We start from the raw sequence: 22,725 nt of genomic DNA on the forward strand, positions 1-22,725 counted from the left end.
GTCAAAGCCCCCCCCCACTTCTATCTAATCTGCCTACCCACCTAACTTAGCACCACCTGGTTCCCTAACCAAAATACAGAGGGTGGTCCGCCCAGATCTTACCTAGTGTGCCTAGACAGTAAATATACTACAGTATGCCCGCGGCCTCTTGCCTAAACACTCCCAAAGTGCCTTCCCCTTCCCCCCTGGGAACAAATTAAACAGAATAATTATTAACAATTTCACAAACACTCAGAAACACAGGACATCAATGAGGCTCTGTCTGACTGAGCAACACACTTACAGAATATTCCCACTGGTCCCAGCAACAACTAACACAGTAAATTACCCCAAAACCATCAGCCTCCTCTCTCAGCAAATATCTCTCTCAGCAAATATCTCTCTCAGCAAATATCTCTCTCAGCAAATATCTCTCTCAGCAAATATCTCTCTCAGCAAATATCTCTCTCTGCAAATATCTCTCTCTGCAAATATCTCTCTCTGCAAATATCTCTCTCTGCAAATATCTCTCTCTGCAAATATCTCTCTCAGCAAATATCTCTCTCTGCAAATATCTCTCTCTGCAAATATCTCTCTCAGCAAATATCTCTCTCACAATCAAACTCTCTCACAATCAAACTCTCTCACAATCAAACTCTCTCACAATCAAACTCTCTCACAATCAAACTCTCTCACAATCAAACTCTCTCACAATCAAACTCTCTGCATTCCTCAGCCTTCAAGGATCTCTCTCTCTACCACCGAACACTGGCTTTTATAGCTTCAGGTGGCAATGGTGATTAGAGTCAGCTGCTTCTTGACGAGGGGGCGGGGTCAGCTCTCCAATTATCAATTGGGGCCGACCAATCAGCTGCCTGGGGAGAACTTCAGGAAGCCATCTCCTGAAACACACACTCAAATACAAACCACAACACAGAAACTGGGGAACGTAACAGGCGTAGAATCTCTGACACACACACACCCAGCCGATCAAACACGCTGTTTTACTGCTGCACTTGGGTCGGACGGGCTCCGCAGTAGTTTTCATCTACACAGGAAGTTTGTCCGACCCTAGTGGAGCTGTAAGCAAGCGGGTCGGATCTGCTGGCTAACATAGACCCTGTCTTCACTTATGAGGTGGTAAATGTGCAGTTGACAGGAGGACACGCTGTACATAACTGCTGAAGTACTCAACTGACTAGAGGTGTCGTCTACAGCCTAGAAAAACAACTGCTTCTATAATACCAAATGACGGACAGTGTCATTACTGTAGCCAAGATTTATTACCATCATGGTCATAATACTGATACAGCAGCTATATACCATCTTTGATCAGCTAGCTATATACCATCTTTGATCAGCTAGCTGGATAATACTGTTACAGTAGCTATATACCATCTTTGATCAGCAAGCTGGATAATACTGATACAGTAGCTATATACCATCTTTGATCAGCTTGCTGGATAATACTGTTACAGCAGCTATATACCATATTTGATCAGCTAGCTGGATAATACTGATACAGTAGTTATATACCATCTTTGGTCAGCTAGCTATATACCATCTTTGGTCAGCAAGCTGGATAATACTGATACAGTAGTTATATACCATCTTTGGTCAGCTAGCTGGATAATACTGATACAGTAGTTATATACCATCTTTGGTCAGCTAGCTATATACCATCTTTGGTCAGCAAGCTGGATAATACTGATACAGTAGTTATATACCATCTTTGGTCAGCTAGCTATATACCATCTTTGATCAGCTAGCTGGATAATACTGATACAGTAGTTATATACCATCTTTGGTCAGCTAGCTATATACCATCTTTGGTCAGCTTGCTGGATAATACTGATACAGTAGCTATATACCATCTTTGGTCAGCTAGCTGGATAATACTGATACAGTAGTTATATACCATCTTTGGTCAGCTAGCTATATACCATCTTTGGTCAGCTAGCTGGATAATACTGATACAGCAGCTATATACCATCTTTGGTCAGCTAGCTGGATAATACTGATACAGTAGTTATATACCATCTTTGATCAGCTAGCTATATACCATCTTTGGTCAGCTAGCTGGATAATACTGATACAGCAGCTATATACCATCTTTGGTCAGCTAGCTGGATAATACTGATACAGTAGTTATATACCATCTTTGGTCAGCTAGCTATATACCATCTTTGGTCAGCTAGCTGGATAATACTGATACAGCAGCTATATACCATCTTTGGTCAGCTAGCTGGATAATACTGATACAGTAGTTATATACCATCTTTGGTCAGCTAGCTATATACCATCTTTGGTCAGCTAGCTGGATAATACTGTTACAGCAGCTATATACCATCTTTGGTCAGCTAGCTGGATAATACTGTTACAGTAGCTATATACCATCTTTGGTCAGCTAGCTGGATAATACTGATACAGTAGCTGTATTCCATCTTTGATCAGCTAGCTGGATAATACTGATACAGTAGCTATATAGCATCTTTGATCAGCTTGCTGGATAATACTGATACAGTAGCTATATAACATCTTTGATCAGCTAGCTGGATAATACCGATACAGTAGCTATATAACATCTTTGATCAGCTAGCTGGATAATACTGATACAGTAGTTATATACCATCTTTGGTCAGCTAGCTGGATAATACTGTTACAGTAGCTATATAGCATCTTTGATCAGCTTGCTGGATAATACTGATACAGTAGCTATATACCATCTTTGATCAGCTAGCTGGATAATACTGATACAGTAGCTATATAACATCTTTGGTCAGCTAGCTGGATAATACTGATACAGTAGCTGTATTCCATCTTTGGTCAGCTAGCTGGATAATACTGATACAGTAGCTATATAACATCTTTGGTCAGCTAGCTGGATAATACTGATACAGTAGCTATATACCATCTTTGGTCAGCTAGCTATATACCATCTTTGGTCAGCTAGCTGGATAATACTGATACAGCAGCTATATACCATCTTTGGTCAGCTAGCTGGATAATACTGATACAGTAGTTATATACCATCTTTGATCAGCTAGCTATATACCATCTTTGGTCAGCTAGCTGGATAATACTGATACAGTAGTTATATACCATCTTTGGTCAGCTAGCTATATACCATCTTTGGTCAGCTAGCTGGATAATACTGTTACAGTAGCTATATACCATCTTTGATCAGCTAGCTGGATAATACTGATACAGTAGCTATATAACATCTTTGGTCAGCTAGCTGGATAATACTGATACAGTAGCTGTATTCCATCTTTGATCAGCTAGCTGGATAATACTGATACAGTAGCTGTATACCATCTTTGATCAGCTAGCTGGATAATACTGATACAGTAGCTATATAGCATCTTTGATCAGCTAGCTGGATAATACTGATACAGTAGCTATATAGCATCTTTGGTCAGCTTGCTGGATAATACTGATACAGTAGCTATATACCATCTTTGATCAGCTAGCTGGATAATACTGATACAGTAGCTATATAACATCTTTGGTCAGCTAGCTGGATAATACTGATACAGTAGCTGTATTCCATCTTTGGTCAGCTAGCTGGATAATACTGATACAGTAGCTGTATTCCATCTTTGGTCAGCTAGCTGGATAATACTGATACAGTAGCTATATAACATCTTTGGTCAGCTAGCTGGATAATACTGATACAGTAGCTATATACCATCTTTGATCAGCTAGCTGGATAATACTGATACAGTAGCTATATAACATCTTTGGTCAGCTAGCTGGATAATACTGATACAGCAGCTATATAACATCTTTGGTCAGCTAGCTGGATAATACTGATACAGTAGCTATATAACATCTTTGGTCAGCTAGCTGGATAATACTGATACAGTAGCTATATAACATCTTTGGTCAGCTAGCTGGATAATACTGATACAGTAGCTACATACCATCTTTGATCAGCTAGCTGGATAATACTGATACAGTAGCTATATAACATCTTTGGTCAGCTAGCTGGATAATACTGATACAGTAGCTGTATTCCATCTTTGATCAGCTAGCTGGATAATACTGATACAGTAGCTGTATACCATCTTTGATCAGCTAGCTGGATAATACTGATACAGTAGCTATATAGCATCTTTGATCAGCTAGCTGGATAATACTGATACAGTAGCTATATAGCATCTTTGGTCAGCTTGCTGGATAATACTGATACAGTAGCTATATACCATCTTTGATCAGCTAGCTGGATAATACTGATACAGTAGCTGTATTCCATCTTTGGTCAGCTAGCTGGATAATACTGATACAGTAGCTGTATTCCATCTTTGGTCAGCTAGCTGGATAATACTGATACAGTAGCTATATAACATCTTTGGTCAGCTAGCTGGATAATACTGATACAGTAGCTATATACCATCTTTGATCAGCTAGCTGGATAATACTGATACAGTAGCTATATAACATCTTTGGTCAGCTAGCTGGATAATACTGATACAGTAGTTATATAACATCTTTGGTCAGCTAGCTGGATAATACTGATACAGTAGCTATATAACATCTTTGGTCAGCTAGCTGGATAATACTGATACAGCAGCTATATAACATCTTTGGTCAGCTAGCTGGATAATACTGTTACAGTAGCTATATAACATCTTCGGTCAGCTAGCTGGATTTTTGTTTGCTACTCTTATTGTTTGCTATTCCAACATGACATGTAGCCAAATATTCTACAGTGAAGTCAGTAACATAGAAGTCATGTCAATACAAGCTCGAGAATGACGACTGGGCATGATGATGTTATGACTGTATACAGATTGTTGTAAATACAGTCGTGTTGATATTATACTGACAATGACAACAAATACACAACAACACAAGGTGCTCTGACTGAATGAATGTTTCACGCCGCGGTTTTAAACCCAACAGTCGCTAAATCAAACAGGTACATTCGTTGTATCAAATGTACACTTAACAGGGGATACTTTTGGTCACCTTTACGTCTTGACTTTCTGCTCTCACACGGAATCTCCAGTTCTGTTCTTTCCGTATTCAGCCGCGTTACGAAACCGAGCCAACTCCCAGGCGTGCTTCTGATTGGCTCTGGTCAATTTTAAAGACACGTGCAGTTTATTATCTATCTTTTGAATTTTGATGTAAACAAAACCGAATCGTCGATCAAATGAGCTTGAGAAAGAGTGGCATGGTTTTTATAATAAATTACAGGTGACAGAACAGTTTTTTCTGTTAATTCAAAATCCCACAGTTGGGTGTTCACTTCATTCGGTGTTCGACAGTAGCCTATCCAATTATGCTAATTTGATGTCAAACTGGCGAATGAACACAGGTGCCACCACTTAATTAGAAGGCCCCTCCTGCTAGTAATCAGCGTTCGTTTCCATTCCCATAAATAGATTCCGGAAATGAACTTGTTTATTCATTCCTTATTTACAAACCAGTTTGTGTAGTGCAGTACCCGTGGAGGTTCAAGGTAGGCCTTTGCTTGTGGTTCATTTGCTTATGTTTTAGGGACTGTCAGCAGGTGTATGACTTCAGTAGAATGTTAGGCCTAATAGTGTTACTCCACATCAAGTCTGTAAACTTTATGGTATTGGCATGCCGTTGGCTGTTTATGTAACACCAATCTGTTTCATAAGAATCCAAGTCAACAATGGCAGACAAACCAGATGTGAGTGAGATTGCTCAGTTTGACAAGACTAAACTGAAGAAGACTGAGACTGAGGAGAAGAACACTCTACCTACCAAAGAGGGTAAATACAATGCCTTAGTAGCCACTGGATTTACTATGAAATCTGATGGCAACAATGTCTGCAACTAGGACTACTAGACCCTGAAATAAGGCACTCTGATGGGTATGCCATCTTGAATTTGGGTGATTTTTTTTTTTTTTTTTTTGAGGTGGTTAACTTTGTCACGTTAGCATCGATGTCACAATTCTCTGTCTAAGCCATTCTTCTCACCTACAGTCATTGACCAGGAGAAGCAGGTGGAATCCTAAAATGGCTGCTGTCATCATTCCTCACTCACAAGCTACATCCCAGAGGGACTGTCTCTCAACCTGAACTCTCCATTCTGGAATGGATCCTCATGGCTGATTTACTGATTTAATAAAAGCCATGTAGACTAATCAATGTGTTGCTGACATTTGTTCAATTAATCTTGACTGAGCTTGTGTTCATTTTAAGGCATGTCTCCTAGGCTGTTTCCACAGGCAGCCTGTTTCGGACCCCCCACCACCAGTTGGTCTATTTACTAATCAGGTCTCTTGCTAATAATTGTTCTTACAATGTTTTTATTGATCCAGCCTGTGTGAATGCAGCACTCATCTGATTTCCACTGACTGCAGTGTTCCACTTGACCCTCATATAATTGATGGCTGTAAGAGACACATTACAACTAAAGACACGCTTTGTTTCCCAGGTTGAAATCACTCACTGACCGGACAAGGGAACACAGATCCAGTTAAGAATGACATGCATAGTTTTAATTCAACCTTTATTCACCGGACTGAACAAACACTTGGATTTACAATGTACAACCTTGCATAACCTCTGTATTAAATGGACCACATGGTATGAGAGGGAGAACTAATGTAGTTAATATTCGGTAAACATTAGCCAGGTCCCTAAGACAGATTTTATTGTAATTGAATTCAGGTTTCAAATGTTATGTTGCCCATTTTGTTTTCTTCGGTGTGCTAGATTAGAACCTAGAAATCTAATAGCTGGAAATGTTCCAGAATCTCACTTTATACTGAACAAAAATATCAACTCAAATGTAAAGACTGTTACAGTTCATATAAGGAAATCAGCCAATTGAAATATTTTAGGCCCTAATCTATGGATTTCACATGGCAGCCAATCAAAATGAGTTTTTACCCACAAGGGCTTAATTACAGCCAAATTCTCCTCAGCACCAATCAGATGATCCCAGAGGTGAAGAGGCTGAGTGTGGAGGTCCTGAGCTGGCATGGTTACATGTGTTCTGTGGTTGAGTAGGTTGAACGCACTGCCAAATTCTCTAAAATGGCGGTGGCAGCTCATAGAGATATGTAATTCACGGGCAACAGCTCTGGTGGGCATCCCTGCAGTCAGCATGATTCACGGGCAACAGCTCTGGTGGGCATCCCTGCAGTCAGCATGCCAATTGCACGCTCCCTTGAGACATCTGTGGTATTGTGTTGTGACAAAACTGTACATTTAGTGGCCTTTTATTGTCCCCAGAACAAGGTGCACCTGTGTAATGAGTATTCTGTTTAATCAGCTTCTTGATATGCCACACCTGTCAGGTGGCTGGATTATTTTAGCAAAGGCAAAATGCTCACTAACAGGGATATAAACAAATTTGTGCACAATTTAAGGTAAGCTTTTTGTACGTATGGAACATTACTGGGATTTGTATTTATTTTTTCCGCTCATGAAACACGGGACCAACACTTTACATGTTGTGTTTACATTTTTGTTCATTGTATGTTCCTGTGAGGAAAAGTCTGTTTCTGAGTAACTCAAGCTGGAAATGGGGATGATTCTCAACCACATCTCAAGTTGCATAGTTACATTTCTATCTACAGCTCTCCAGTCTTCCCCCACTGATTAAAGCCTCCATACTGCTGCACAGAATACAACCGCTGTTTCTACATTCAACTACATAACTGGGTGGTATTCATTAGGACACGAAATGGATAGGGTTTTGCAACACACAATGAAAAATGAGGGTTTCTTATTGGACAAGTCCAGGTAGTCCTTCCCTGTTTCAGTCTGTTTGGTGCCTAGTGAACACGACCCTGGAGGTACAACATAAACCTAACACCTTTCACACATTCTAGTTCACAATCGGAGGTGTTTTTATTCCACCGATTCTGTTGCAACTAAAAATAGTTTAGATTGGACAAATTCAGTTAAGTCCCTCCTGTTTAATTTGCTTCCATTTTAAGAAACGTTTTGCAACAGAACAGTTATTTCCAACTCTTTGGCTACATGTTGCTCTTTGATAAAGCAGTATATAATATATACTTCATAATATCTAAAGCGAAGACTGTACAGTACAAGAGTATATTACAATTCACAATTCACACGTATAAAAAGAGGCCTGGTCGTCCGTCCATCCGCAGGGTCCTTAGTGCTGTATCAGTTCTGTTCATGTCGCAGGGAAACTAAACACATTCAATAACTAGTTACTGCATGTCTGGTCTTACTGGTTGCGTCCCAAAAGGCACCCTATACACTATGTAGTGTACTACTTTAGACCAGAGCCCTTTGGGTCCAGGAGCCGGTGTCCCAAAAAAGCATCTTAAGGCTAAGTTAATCGGAAACTGGATCCTTGTTAATAGCATAGACTGCCTAAAGGCACACCTGTTCATTGAAATGCATTCCAGGTGACTACCTCATGAAGCTGGTTGAGAGAATGCCTAGAGTGTGCAAAGCTGTCATCAAGGCAAAGGGTGGCTACTTTGAAGAATATATGATCCCATATGTGTTATTTCATAGTTTTGACGTCTTCACTATTATTCTACAATGTAGAAAATAGTAAAAAATAAAGGAAAAACCCTTGAATGAGGAGGTGTGTCCAAAACGTCTGACTGGTGCTATATATATATATATATACACACACCCGTATGGTGTCGCTTCCTGATACAGTCAACATCAGGTAAAGTGAAAAATGTATTTCCAATGAAATCAAGGGAACTATATAATAGACCCCTTCTACAACTGTCACTCAAACATTCTGAATTCCAAATCAGGCACTGTAGCCCCTCCCTCCTGGCCACTACTGTAGATCTGAGAGGATCTGATTGGTGGAAGCAATAGGGCAACAGTTCCACCCAGCCAATCGTAAAAAGGCAAGATGAAAGCGTTACCGTGACTCTTACATGAGATCCATAGGAGTGTCTAGGACAGGAGTGTCTAGGACAGGAGTGTCTAGGACAGGAGTGTCTAGGACAGGAGTGTCTAGGACAGGAGTGTCTAGGACAGGAGTGTCTAGGACAGGAGTGTCTAGGACAGGAGTGTCTAGGACAGGAGTGTCTAGGACAGGAGTGTCTAGGACAGGAGTGTCTAGGACAGGAGTGTCTAGGACAGGAGTGTCTAGGACAGGAGTGTCTAGGACAGGAGTGTCTAGGACAGGAGTGTCTAGGACAGGAGTGTCAAACTCATTCCAATGGAGGGCCTAGTTGTCTGCTGGTTTTAGGTTTTTCCTTTCAATTAAGCCCTCGAAAACCAGGTGAAGGGAATTCCTTACTAATTAGTGACCTTAATTCATCAATCAAGTAGAAGGAGCGAAAACCTGCAGACACTCTGCCCTCCGTGGAATGAGTTTGACGTCTAGGGTGTAGGGGCTAAGATGGTGAAACTTGCATTCAGCCAATCAGCAAAGCAAAGCAAAGCAATTCAGGCTTTCTTGAAAGTCAAGACAATCCTTGTCCTGCAAAGAAACAGTATTTTCTTTTATAGTTTAGAAATAGATTTAGCAAGCAGTCAGCATTTAGAATGAACTGTGGGGTATAAACTGCTTTATAGTGATGTGATGACATCACGTGCCCCGCGTACCTTCAAAAGTATTCAGCAATCATCGTTTATTAGAAAAACACGATAATTTCGATCATTTGTCTCAATAAAGAAAGTCAGACAAAATAAAACTCCACCTCTGTGGAAAAGGAAATGTTGTCGTTCATTAGAATGTTTTGCGTAGAGCTGCCGTTTTTCTTTGCGACATTGCTTTTGTCTAATTAACCCGGGTCACTGGAAACTGCCAAGTGTCTGGTCATTTTTACCAGCAACACAATGTTTTATGACCACATGATGTCATAATGGGGGTTATTTTTGTTGTTGTTGTTGCGTGTTTTCGACCATCCTCCCGTCTCCAAATCCTACCGAGTCCTCAGCAGAAACACAAAATGTCCGCCCGACCAACGAAACCCTTTGCCTCAATATGGCCGTCCTCAGTTTCCATCGTTCTCCCCTGTTCAGCAGCTGGTGTCCAGAAGCTGTTTGTTCACCACCGCCTCCTTGGCCTTCGCGTAGTCCTTTTTACTCTCCTCTTTCTTAAGCTTGGTCAGCGCCGTGACTTTGGCCTGCGACCTCTTGATCTGAAACACGTCCCGCCTCTCCGACAGCAGCCCCTTGTTAAAGATGACGGAGGTGACACAGGAGGTGATGAGGATGGAGCAGAGAGACGTCAGCATGATGGTGGTACGGAACGGGAAGAACTGGGTCATCACGCCCTCCGCGTCCTTCCTGAACCCAGGGAAGTGGATGACAGGGGGAAGGTTGATGAGGGGTTCCCCACTCAGGATACGGAGGACCAACGCTAGGAAATACCCCACACTGGCACCGTAACCGTTGGACACCTAGCGGAATGAACAAATCACTAGATAGATGAATAGATACTGCAGATGGATATCGTGACATGCAGAATTCACAAATCATCTCTACACACGTCCACCACAGGAGGCTGGTGGCACTATAATTGGGGAGGACGTGCTGGTGATAATGGCTGGAGCGGAATAGGTGGAACGGTATCTAACACATGGTTTCCATGGTTTCCAGGTGTTTGATGCCATTCCGTTTGCTCCGATTCGGCCATTATTATGAGCCGTCCTCCCCTCAGCAGCCTCCTGTGACGATCACCCACTCATCCACCCCTACCTTGAAGAAGAGGACACAGACAAGCTGTGGGAACATGATGGTGTATGACATGTCAACGCCCACCAGCCAGAAAACCAGAACACTGTTATCCAGGAAGGTCAGGGCCGTCCCCGCCAGGCCACACACCACCACCGAGCTACGGATCACCCACTGCATCTCCCTGTCTGAGGCCTGGAGGAGAGAGAGACACAAGATGGAGGCACAGTGGTCAGGACAGATCAAGACAGATCCAAGATGGAGGCACAGTAGTCAGCACAGATCAAGACAGATCCAAGATGGAGGCACAGTAGTCAGCACAGATCAAGACAGATCCAAGATGGAGGCACAGTGGTCAGGACAGATCCAAGATGGAGGCACAGTGGGTAGGAGAAACACAATAAATGACTATCACCCCCTGCCTCTCTCTGCCTAGAGGTTAAATAAGAAGTTTGTAAGATCCTTTGTGTATGCAAACATGCGCATGTGTGCCTTTTTACAGTCCGTATATGGTGGAGGGGATCCGATTGGCTGATAATATTCATGTCCAGTGGTGTGTATTCATGGATGCCAAGCCAAGCTTTCACCCAAAAAATGACCAAGAAAAAAAAAACATATAATATAATGTATCTTTCGTCTCTCTGTGTGTTCAGCCTCTTCCGAATTTAAGGAAATGTATCTCACTGGAGAAAGCATCCAAGTGAAGGAAACCACGCCCCTGTATGTATAACCCATCCATCTGATGCTCTCTGGTCAGAAAGAGGATGATGCTGTCTGGTCAGAAAGAGGACGATGCTGTCTGGTCAGAAAGAGGACGATGCTGTCTGGTCAGAAAGAGGATGATGCTGTCTGGTCAGAAAGAGGACGATGCTGTCTGGTCAGAAAGAGGACGATGCTGTCTGGTCAGAAAGAGGACGATGCTGTCTGGTCAGAAAGAGGACGATGCTGTCTGGTCAGAAAGAGGACGATGCTGTCTGGTCAGAAAGAGGACGATGCTGTCTGGTCAGAAAGAGGATGATGCTGTCTGGTCAGAAAGAGGACGATGCTGTCTGGTCAGAAAGAGGACGATGCTGTCTGGTCAGAAAGAGGACGATGCTGTCTGGTCAGAAAGAGGACGATGCTGTCTGGTCAGAAAGAGGACGATGCTGTCTGGTCAGAAAGAGGACGATGCTGTCTGGTCAGAAAGAGGATGATGCTGTCTGGTCAGAACGAGTACTATGCTGTCTGGTCAGAAAGAGGACGATGCTGTCTGGTCAGAAAGAGGACGATGCTGTCTGCGTGCCCCTGGCTATTGTAAAATAAAAAAATGGTAGAAAATGGTGCCGTCAGGTTTGCTTAATATACGGAACTAGAAGATGTATACTTTACCGTTTACTTTTGACACTTAAGTATATTATAGCAATTACATTTACTTTTGATACTTAAGTATATTTAAAACCAAATACTTTCAGACTTTAACTCAAGTAGTATTTTACTGGGTGACTTTCACTTGAGTCATTTTCTATTAAGGTATCTTTACTTTTACTCAAGTATGACAGTTGGGTACTTTTTCCACCACTGACTCTAGCCACTGTAAGGAGTGACCCAAAGGGGCTTTGTTTGATATCATCTTGATAACGTCCTGATAACGTCCCGATAACTGAAAACGCCCCGATAACTGAAAACGCCCCGATAACTGAAAACGTCCCGATAACTGAAAACGCCCCGATAACTGAAAACGTCCCAGATAACTGAAAACGCCCCGATAACTGAAAACGCCCAGATAACTGAAAACGCCCAGATAACTGAAAACGCCCAGATAACTGAAAATGCCCCGATAACTGAAAACGCCCCAATAACTGAAAACGTCCCGATAACTGATAACTGAAAACGGCCCGATAACTGAAAACATCCCGATAACTGATAACTGAAAACGGCCCGATAACTGATAACTGAAAACGTCCCGATAACTGATAACTGAAAACGCCCCGATAACTGAAAACGCCCCGATAACTGAAAACGCCCCGATAACTGAAAACTGAAAACGGCCCGATAACTGAAAATGTCCTGACATAACATTATATCAATCCAGTGGTGACACTATTTCTTACTAGCTGTTCTTTTGACCTTTTATCAATCTGGTGACGTTGTATTTCATACGAGCTGAACCTAAACTGAGCCTCACTAACAGCATTGAATAATGTAGCTACAGTTGTTCCTCTTTAAACACTGCCCTATATCGTACAGTGCATTATGGGTAACATTCCACGGTCGGACTGAATGGAAACAATTACATTAGCGTTCAAGACCAAAGTGTTGAACAACAACAAAACACACAGTGAATACACAGTGAGACACAGACAGACAGACACACAGACACACAGTCAGTCAATCAGTCAGTCAGTCAGTCAGTCAGTCAGTCAGTCTTTGAATAGGTCCCATTACTTCTCGAAGCTGGCAGTAGGCATGTGTGTATAATGTGTAATATGCCGGCTTACATAAGCTGGTTAGATAAGCTGGCAGTAGGCGTGTGTGTGTGTGTGTGTAATGTGTAATATAGTGGTTAGATAAGCTGGCAGTAGGCGTGTGTGTGTAATGTGTAATATAGTGGTTAGATAAGCTGGCAGTAGGCGTGTGTGTATAATGTGTAATATAGTGGTTAGATAAGCCGGCAGTAGGCATGTGTGTATAATGTGTAATATAGTGGTTAGATAAGCTGGCAGTAGGCGTGTGTGTATAATGTGTAATATAGTGGTTAGATAAGCTGGCAGTAGGCATGTGTGTATAATGTGTAATATAGTGGTTAGATAAGCCGGCAGTAGGCATGTGTGTATAATGTGTAATATAGTGGTTAGATAAGCTGGCAGTAGGCGTGTGTGTATAATGTGTAATATAGTGGTTAGATAAGCTGGCAGTAGGCGTGTGTGTGTGTGTGTATAATGTGTAATATAGTGGTTAGATAAGCTGGCAGTAGGCGTGTGTGTATAATGTGTAATATAGTGGTTAGATAAGCCGGCAGTAGGCGTGTGTGTGTGTGTGTGTTTATAATATGTAATATAGCGGTTAGATAAGCCATCAGTTGGCGTGTGTGTATAATGTGTAATATAGTGATTGGCTGTAAATATCATGCAGCTGCCCACACAACACAAGGTTGTCTATACATAATGCTCTTAACCAATCAAAAGCCCTCGTTTTCAGACCCCCAACAGAGAAAAACAGAAACGAAAAACATCTTTCCCCCAGATACATTTGAATTCAAAACCCTCCCCCCAAAAATGTATCCTCTGTCTCCTAGAACAGCATGAGGGCCAAATGGAGACGTGTGTGTGTGTGTGTGTGTGTGTGTGTGTGTGTGTGTGTGTGTGTGTGTGTGTGTGTGTGTGTGTGTGTGTGTGTGTGTGTGTGTGTGTGTGTGTGTGTGTGTTTTCATACATGTGAGTGTGTCAAAATAGAAGTGCTTGCTATAACAGGATTGTGGTTGTTTTGCCAACAGTCTGGATTGATAAACGTCTGTTTTCTGTCTCAATGTATGCCAGTGGTGTTGATGTTTGACTGAGTTTGGTCATTTGGGGACGTTTCGGTGGTTCTGTGACGTTTTATGACGACTTGTTGGTGTTTGTGACGTTTTAAGAGCCTTTAGGAGGACTTTCTAACGTCACAATAACGTCACAATAACGTAATTAAAAGAAGTCCACTGGTGGGTTTTGTGACGAAGTTACATTGAAGTGAAGTTGAAACAACATTGAAACAACAACGAAGTGACGTTTCGTAATGTTCTCCGACCTGATTCCTGATGATATTCTTGTAGATGTTGGAGGAGAACATGGAGGCGGAGCTGAGGAGAGCGGAGTCCATGGATGACATCACGGCGGCAGCGACGGCCCCAATGCCGATGATGGAGACGTAGGAGGGGGTGAGGTACTGCAGGGCGATGGGGAGGATGGATCCGGCCTGGCCGCGCTCGTATGGGGTCGGAGAACCATAGCTAGTCAGGTTCCAGTCTGAACAACACAACACATAAATAAACATTTGTCATTGGTCCAGTTTGTGAAAGAACACACATCTTTTTATTGTAGGTTCACAAACCCTCACTGACCCATTTCTAGTGCAACAACTGGGTGGCCATTTTGTGCTTGTTGCATAAAAACAGACACTTCCTGTGGAGTTATACTGTTCTGTCACAAACCCTCACTAAGGTAGGTGTGTGCGTGTGCGTGTGCGTGTGCGTGTGCGTGTGCGTGTGTGTGTGTGTGTGTGAGTGAGAGAGTGTGAGAGAGTGAGTGTGAGACCTGTGGATGCAGCGACAGCCCCCACCAAGACAGACGGGATGCCCAGCACCAGGCAGAAAGCTGAGGAGGCGAAGCAGGTGACCTGAGCCTGGGTGTAGGACGACGCTGATAGGATCCTCTGGTAGAAGGCCTGATAGGCCAGGCCTCCCAGAGCCTGAGAACACAACATCTCATCACTAACAGGTGCTAAGTGGCATAAACAAATCCACGTCCAGCCACTCGTGTGGGTTTGACATTTTAAAAAGCCTTTAATGAACGGGCTAGGTCATTATTAAATTACACCAATGTGTATTGGGCCTACGCCTTCATCAAGGTGTCTGTTTTGTCATTTAGAGAATATAGTGAATATATACTTTTAATGAGGTGGGACACCAGGAGAACAGCTGATAGGCCAGAAGTCTAAGACCCCAAAGGAAAACAACAACCCCGTAGAACTAGAATGAGTAGAATGGACTTGGAAGCTCTGACCATGGGAATTTGACAGGTAAACTGTTCTATTCTATTCGTTCTAATTCTATGGAACAATCAACACTTATCAGGAGAATGAGGCTGAGAAACATCAGTTTTAAAATGCTTCACAAATATATGGGTCATTCTACAGAAGTGGTTCAAATTGCTGTCCCCGGTAAAATAAATACAACTATTTACAAAAATAAAAAAAACATTTAGGACATTTCTTTACATCATGACATATTCTAGTCCATTCCAAAGCAATAACAGACACATCGGTGAATTAATATAGTACAACACCATTGTTTATTTACTGTACCTATTTATATTGGGAGGTGGCGGTTTCCCACCATGGCTCCTAAAATTATTGTTTGACAATAAAACAAATAATGATTTTTGTAATTCTTCAACACTGGGACTTCAATAGATCATCCTGAGTTGTTCTATTCTGAAATGGAAACATACTGATCTGAATGCTGTTCCCAGTTTTGATGACACCACCGACACATTAAAGACTATAGAATGAATGTGCCTTAATAAGCCACACCCCTACAACTGTAATCAGGAAATGCATTCCTCTGCATCACGGCCACATGGTGAGTCTGCCAACATTTCAAAGAAAATTTGTGAACAAGTTAATAAATCTTCTGTATTTTTAAGAAGTATCAATACTGAAAATATATATTTCTAAATGGTTTTGGGACTAAAAATATGTTTTTGGGGGGGTGTATATCAGTCCAAAATATAGCTGCTAGTCATATCTTAGCTATGGGGATTCATTTAAAGTCCAAAATAAATTTAAATGATCAAAACTAAAATGGTCACAATCGAAACAATTTGATTGGTTTCATTTATGACACTTGATTGTTACTCCAAAGGTATTTCTTTACATCGATTTGAAAACACATCTGATGTGATAATCTACATTAAACACATACATGATTATTTGTAGAGTTATTAAGGACAGTCAAGGACATCCGTAAGGTGGCAACATGATTTGAAGTACAGCAGAAAGACAGAGATCTTCTCTGAGTACAGAGAGGATAAAAACAGACCCTGTGCAGCAGGCACAAAGACGGAGCCAAAGACTCCCAGAGAGGAGGATGGAATGGCGTGCACGGCGAAACCATGGTGCAGCTCTCTGGTGGAGAATTCACCTGCCCTTCATGTGGCAAACCATGTGGGTCTCGCATTGGCCTGCACAGCCACATGCAATGGCACAAACGCAACCTCATCAATAACCACAATTGGGAGCAGTGTCATCATCAACATCGACGTCAGCCGCAAGTTAGTGTGTGTACCTATGATACTTGTGTGTGTGTGTGTACCTACATCTGTGTGTTTCCGGTCACTCACCAGAACCATGAAGTCGTCAATCCACTTCCCCGCGTCTCTCAGCTCCAGCTTGCCGACCCATGGGGCCTGGAACGTTTCGTTGAATGCGGTCAGAGTGATGTCCATGGAGTTTGGGTTGGTCATCATAAATGGCACACAGATCCACTGTGAGAGGAGAGATGAGGGGGGGAGAGGGGAGAGATGAGGGGGGAGAGGTGAGAGGTGAGGGGAAGCGAGGGGAGGGGGGAGGGGGGAGAGGGGAGAGGTGAGGGGGGAGAGGGGAGAGGTGAGGGGAAGCAAGGGGAGGGGGAGAGGTGAAGCAAGGGGAGGGGGAGAGGTGAAGCAAGGGGAGGGGGAGAGGTGAAGCAAGGGGAGGGGGAGAGGTGAAGCGAGGGGAGGGGGGAGAGGGGAAGCGAGGGGAGGGGGGAGGGGGGAGAGGGGAGAGGTGAGGGGGGAGAGGGGAGAGGTGAGGGGAAGCAAGGGGAGGGGGAGAGGTGAAGCAAGGGGAGGGGGAGAGGTGAAGCAAGGGGAGGGGGAGAGGTGAAGCAAGGGGAGGGGGAGAGGTGAAGCAAGGGGAGGGGGGAAGGAAGGTGAAGGGAGGAGAGGGGGAGGAGTTAGGGTTGGTCATCATAACAGATCCACTGTGACAACAACAACATGAGGATCACTGAGTATTTTACTTCCAGAACATTTCAAGTAAAGTAGCTCCCACTGTTTTCACTGCACTCCCCAAAATACATGTCCTCCAACCTACGGTAGAAAGCTGACAAATACACATTGTTAAAGGTCCAATGAGGCTGTTTCTTTTTTTATCTCAATATCAAATAATTAAGTACTTTACTGTAATTGTTTTCAATTAATAAGGTCAAACAAGAAACAAAAATAACTTCTTAACAAAGAGCAATTTACAAAGAACTTATGTAGGACTGTCTGTGAGTGGTCTGTTATTGGCCGAGAGGTTTGGAACTCTTTCTTATTGGTCTATTAACTCATTTACTGCTTGGTGATGTCACCAGGCCAGGCCAAAACTCGATCCTAGAACAACTAGCAGAAATTTCAGGCGGCTCTTACACTAAAATGGCAATATCATAATTTTCACATTTTCACAGTATTATTCCAACCTAGTGTGGAAATATATATATAAAACACAAGAGCATCTCGATTTGAATGCACTGGGCCTTTACGTATATTGGCAATTCCTTTCAAATAAAGTTGGATTCGATTTGAAGGGCTATGACTGATCAAGCTGAAATATTCTTTAAATAAAGTTGGGCAGGATTGGATTCAAAATGTCACTCACCAGACTGAGGAAGATGAGGATGAGCTGGATGACGTCGGTGTAGGCTACAGAGTAGAGTCCTCCCAGTAGAGTGTAGATGATGGCCACCACAGAGCTGATACAGATGGAGTAGACATAGGGCAGGTCCAGAATCACACTCATAGTGCCACCTGCAGCACACAGGGAAGGCAACGGAACACTGAGTCAAGGAACACTCAGAACACTGAGCCAAGGAACACTCAGAACACTGAGCCAAGGAACACTCAGAACACTGAGCCAAGGAACACTCAGAACACTGAGCCAAGGAACACTCAGAACACTGAGCCAAGGAACACTCAGAACACTGAGCATCATCAACAATAGAATGTTCACAGACCGTTATCAGTGATTAGCTGATCACCTACTGCTGTATAGCTGAACCACTCTGCTTCTCCTTCTGGAAACTAAATGCTGGTTATAACTTATGGCTACTTTGTGTACCGCATAAATGTACTGCAAATACTAAAGTAATATCCTAGAAACAGTGGTGAGCCGGGTCAAGTACAGTATAATTTTTTTCTATTGCTATATACGATTAACAGTACACATTATAAATGTAACCTTTTTATATACATACAGTTGAAGTCGGAAGTTTACATACACCTTAGCCAAATACATTTATACTCAGTTTTTCACAATTCCTGACATTTAATCCTAGTTAAAAATGCCCTGTCTTAGGTCAGTTAGGATCACCACTTTATTTTAAGAATGTGAAATGTCAGAATAATAGTAGAGAGAATTATTTATTTCAGCTTTTATTTCTTTCATCAAATTCCCAGTGGGTCAGAAGTTTACATACACTCAATTAGTATTTAGTAGCATTGCCTTTAAATTGTTTAACTTGGGTCAAACTTTTCGGGTAGCCTTCCACAAGCTTCCCACAATAAGTTGGGTGAATTTTGGCCCATTCCCCCTGACAGAGCTGGTGTAACTGAGTCAGGTTTGTAGGCCTCCTTGCTCAGGGCTTTGTGATGGCCACTCCAATACCTTGACTTTGTTGTCCTTAAGCCATTTTGCCACAACTTTGGAAGTATGCTTGGGGTCATTGTCCATTTGGAAGACCTATTTGCAACCAAGCTTTAACTTCCTGACTGATGTCTTGAGATGTTGCTTCAATATATCCACATAATTTTCCTTCCTCATGATGCCATCTTTTTTGTGAAGTGCACCAGTCGCTCCTGCGGCAAAGCACCCCCACAACATGATACTGCCACCCCCGTGCTTCACGGTTGGGATGGTGTTCTTCAGCTTGCAAGCCTCCCCCTTTTTCCATTATGGCCATCCCAAAGTTTCATCAGACCAGAGGACATTTCTCCAAAAAGTACAATCTTTGTCCCCATGTGCAGTTGCAAACCATAGTCTGGCTTTTTTATGGTGGTTTTGGAGAAGTGGCTTCTTCCTTGCTGTGCGGCCTTTCAGGTTATGTCGATATAGGACTCGTTTTACTGTGGATATAAATACTTTTGTACCCGTTTCTTCCAGCATCTTCACAAGGTCCTTTGCTGTTGTTCTGGGATTGATTTGCATTTTTCGCACCAAAGTACGTTCATCTCTAGGAGACAGAACGCGCCTCCTTCCTGAGCGGTATGACGGCTGCGTGGTCCCATGGTGTTTATACTTGTGTACTAATGTTTGTACAGATGAACGTGGTACCTTCAGGCGTTTGGAAATTGCTCCCAAGGATGAACCAGACTTGTGGAGGTCTTGGCTGATTTCTTTTGATTTTCCCATGATGTCAAGCAAAGAAGCACTGAGTTTGAAGGTAGGCCTTGAAATACATCCACAGGTACACCTCCAATATATTCAAATGATGTCAATTAGCCTATCAGAAGCTTCTAAATCCATGACATCATTTTCTGGAATTTCTCAAGCTGTTTAAAGGCACAGTCAACTTAGTGTATGTAAACTTCTGACCCACTGGAATTATGATACAGTGAATTATAAGTGAAATAATCTGTCTGTAAACAATTGTTGGAAAAATTACTTGTGTCATGCACAACGTAGATGTCCTAACCGACTTGCCAAAACTATAGTTTGTTAACAAGAAATTTGTGGAGTGGTTTTAAACTAGGTTTAATGACTCCAACCTAAGTGTATGTAAACTTCTGACTTCAACTGTCTATGCTGTCTGTCCATTGATGTCCATATAATCATAGCATTTTTTCAGTTTAGGTCAACAATGGGTTCTAGCCTCGACCTAAGCAGGGCAGGGTCTGTTTCAAACCTTGAAGCAACCAAAGAGCAATGGTCAAGCAACAGGCCTGTCAAAATGTATATTTTTTGAACCGAAGAAAGCAAAACGGCTCATATCGGAAGAAGCCTACTGAGTCTCTGAGTTCCTTCTCTCACTCGAAGATTCATCATCATCATCATCATCATCATCATCATCATCATCATCATCATCATCATCATCATCATCATCATCATCATCAGGTTACATCATAACTATTCAGAACTAAGGAACTAAAGAATATCAAATAATAATAATAATAATGCACAAATAAATATTTAAATAGAGAAAATTATCAATAAGTAGATTAAACATGAGTAAATCCAGGTCTACCTCTCTCCAATCAGGGCCAGGGTCAGCCCAGCTTGGACCCGCCCGCCTGGCCAAGACGCACCTACGTCCTTAAACAGAAAAGTGTCAGATCGCCACATCGCTGACTACTAGGTTTTTCAGCCTGCCTGTGACCTTTTGACCTCTACTCTTGACCTTTGACTTGAACTTCACCACATATATTTGAATGTTTGACCTCTGATGTCGAGGAGTATCTATGATATTATATTTTCTTTAGCCCCTTCAGAGATGTTGTGTGTGTGGGTGTGGGTGTGGGTGTGGGTGTGGGTGTGTGTGTGTGTGCGTGCGTGCGTGTCGAGGGTTGGAGAACATACTGTACTGCAGAACCAGTTGGTTACGTAGGCAACATTCAAACATTGTATCAGTTGGTTACCTAGGCAAACTTCAAACATTGTATAAGTTGGTCATTCTAGGGCCACAATAAAACATTGAATCAGTTGGTTACCTAGGCTGACCAGCGTCCTAGCGACCCACAGGACGTCTGCAATGAGCGCTGGGAAGATGAGCAGGCTGCTCAGGACGTTGCCATACTTTATCTGGAACGGGTCCATCATCGTCACATACTTGTTTTCCCTCATTGGCTTGGCGAAGAAAAAACCACCTGCATCAGAAAGAGAGAGAGGATATGGGGATGGAGGGGGGAGAGAGAGGGAGAGGGGGATGGAGGGGTGAGAGAGAGGTAGAGGGGGATGGAGGGGGGAGAGAGAGGTAGAGGGGGATGGAGGGGGGAGAGAGAGGGAGAGGGGGTGGAGGGGTGAGAGAGAGGAGGAGGGGATGGAGGGGGAAGAGAGAGGAGGAGGGGATGGAGGAGTGAGAGAGAGTAGGAGGGGGAGAGAGAGGGAGAGGGGGATGGAGGGGTAGAGAGAGGAAGAGGGGGATGAGGGGTGAGAGAGAGGGAGAGGGGGATGGAGAGGGGAGAGAGAGGAGGAGGGGATGGAGGGGGGGAGAGAGGAGGAGGGGATGGAGGGGGGAGAGAGAGGAGGAGGGGATGGAGGAGTGAGAGAGAGGAGTAGGGGGATGGAGGGGAGAGGGAGAAGAGGAGGCGATGGAGGGGAGAGGGAGAGGAGGAGGGGATGGAGGGGGGAGAGAGAGGGAGAGGGGGATGGAGGGGGGAGGGAGAGGGGGTGGAGGGGTGAGAGAGAGGAGGGAGGGAGGGTGGGTGGGTGGAGAGAGAGGAGGGAGGGTGGGTGGAGAGGAGGGGGATGGAGGGGGAGAGAGAGAGGAGGGGGATGGAGGGGGAGAGAGAGAGGAAGAGGGGGATGGAGGGGGGGGGTGGAGAGGTGGGAGGAAAAGGAGGAGGAGGATGGAGGGGGGATAATAAAACAATAGGAAACTTAAAACAAACAGGTGTTGACCTCTGATAACACAACACCTTTTTCTGTTTTGTTATTGCCAGCCGAGCGCCGGACAAACAATGGATCAAAACAACGCCAAGGGGATCATGTTACATTTCCTGATTTCCAATCAAAGCTACTAAACACACACACACACACACACACACACACACACACACACACACACACACACACACACACACACACACACACACACACACACACACACACACACACACACACACACACACACACACACACACACACACGCCCCCCACCACTCACCCCATAGCCCATAACTACGACAAATCATTTCCCTCTAGCTTTACGACGTGTTCTTTTGTCATAAAACAACGTACTGGACAGATGTTTCATTTGCGCGTGTGTGCGTGTGAGTGTGCGTGTGGATGTTGGTGTGGATATGCGTGTGTGTGTGTGCGTGTGCGTGTGTGTGTGTGTGTGGAGGACACCTATGGCCCAGTTGGAAGCATTCTGCTCCAGTGATCAAGTTACACATAGGTCACGTTCCAAATGGCACCCTATTCCCTTTGTATTTTGACCAGGGCCCAGAGGGGAATAGGGTGCTATTTGACCAGGGCCCATAGGGAATAGGGTGCAGTTTGACCAGGGCCCAGAGGGGAATAGGGTGTAGTTTGACCAGGGCCCAGAGGGGAATAGGGTGTAGTTTGATCAGGGCCCAGAGGGGAATAGGGTGTAGTTTGACCAGGGCCCAGAGGGGAATAGGGTGTAGTTTGACCAGGGCCCAGAGGGGAATAGGGTGTAGTTTGACCAGGGCCCAGAGGGGAATAGGGTGTAGTTTGATCAGGGCCCAGAGGGGAAT

At 43.5% G+C, this 22,725-nt stretch overlaps 1 protein-coding gene and 1 long non-coding RNA gene across 2 annotated transcripts; one reads left to right on the top strand and one right to left on the bottom strand.

The window, feature by feature from the left end:
- The first annotated feature begins 5,735 nt into the window (after positions 1-5,735).
- On the top strand, positions 5,736-6,106 carry LOC129844379 (uncharacterized). Its single transcript, XR_008757940.1, has 2 exons — positions 5,736-5,851; positions 5,946-6,106. It is a non-coding gene; the product is annotated as an uncharacterized LOC129844379 (long non-coding RNA).
- Positions 6,107-6,457: 351 nt separating this feature from the next.
- Positions 6,458-18,093, bottom strand: LOC129844380 (high affinity choline transporter 1-like). Its single transcript, XM_055912696.1, has 6 exons — positions 17,952-18,093; positions 16,673-16,816; positions 14,867-15,020; positions 14,361-14,578; positions 10,623-10,793; positions 6,458-10,324 (listed from the first exon to the last, which is right to left on the bottom strand). Exons 1-6 carry the CDS (start codon positions 18,090-18,092, stop codon positions 9,941-9,943), a joined length of 1,212 nt encoding a protein of 403 aa, XP_055768671.1. The 5' UTR covers position 18,093; the 3' UTR covers positions 6,458-9,940.
- Positions 18,094-22,725: the final 4,632 nt, after the last annotated feature.

This window comes from Salvelinus fontinalis, unplaced genomic scaffold (assembly GCF_029448725.1).
Source record: "Salvelinus fontinalis isolate EN_2023a unplaced genomic scaffold, ASM2944872v1 scaffold_0202, whole genome shotgun sequence".
NCBI lineage: Eukaryota > Metazoa > Chordata > Actinopteri > Salmoniformes > Salmonidae > Salvelinus > Salvelinus fontinalis.

Bases quoted from the DNA above. Each gene is read 5' to 3' on its own strand.
- LOC129844380 (XM_055912696.1), bottom strand. From the start codon at position 18,092: ATGAGTGTGATTCTGGACCTGCCCTATGTCTACTCCATCTGTATCAGC. The intron at 10,794-14,360 runs GTCGGAGAACAT...TCTCTCCTCCAG, and splicing joins AGAATATCATCAGGAATCAG to GCCTCAGACAGGGAGATGCA. The intron at 10,325-10,622 runs GTAGGGGTGGAT...TCATTCCGCTAG, and splicing joins TCTGTGTCCTCTTCTTCAAG to GTGTCCAACGGTTACGGTGC.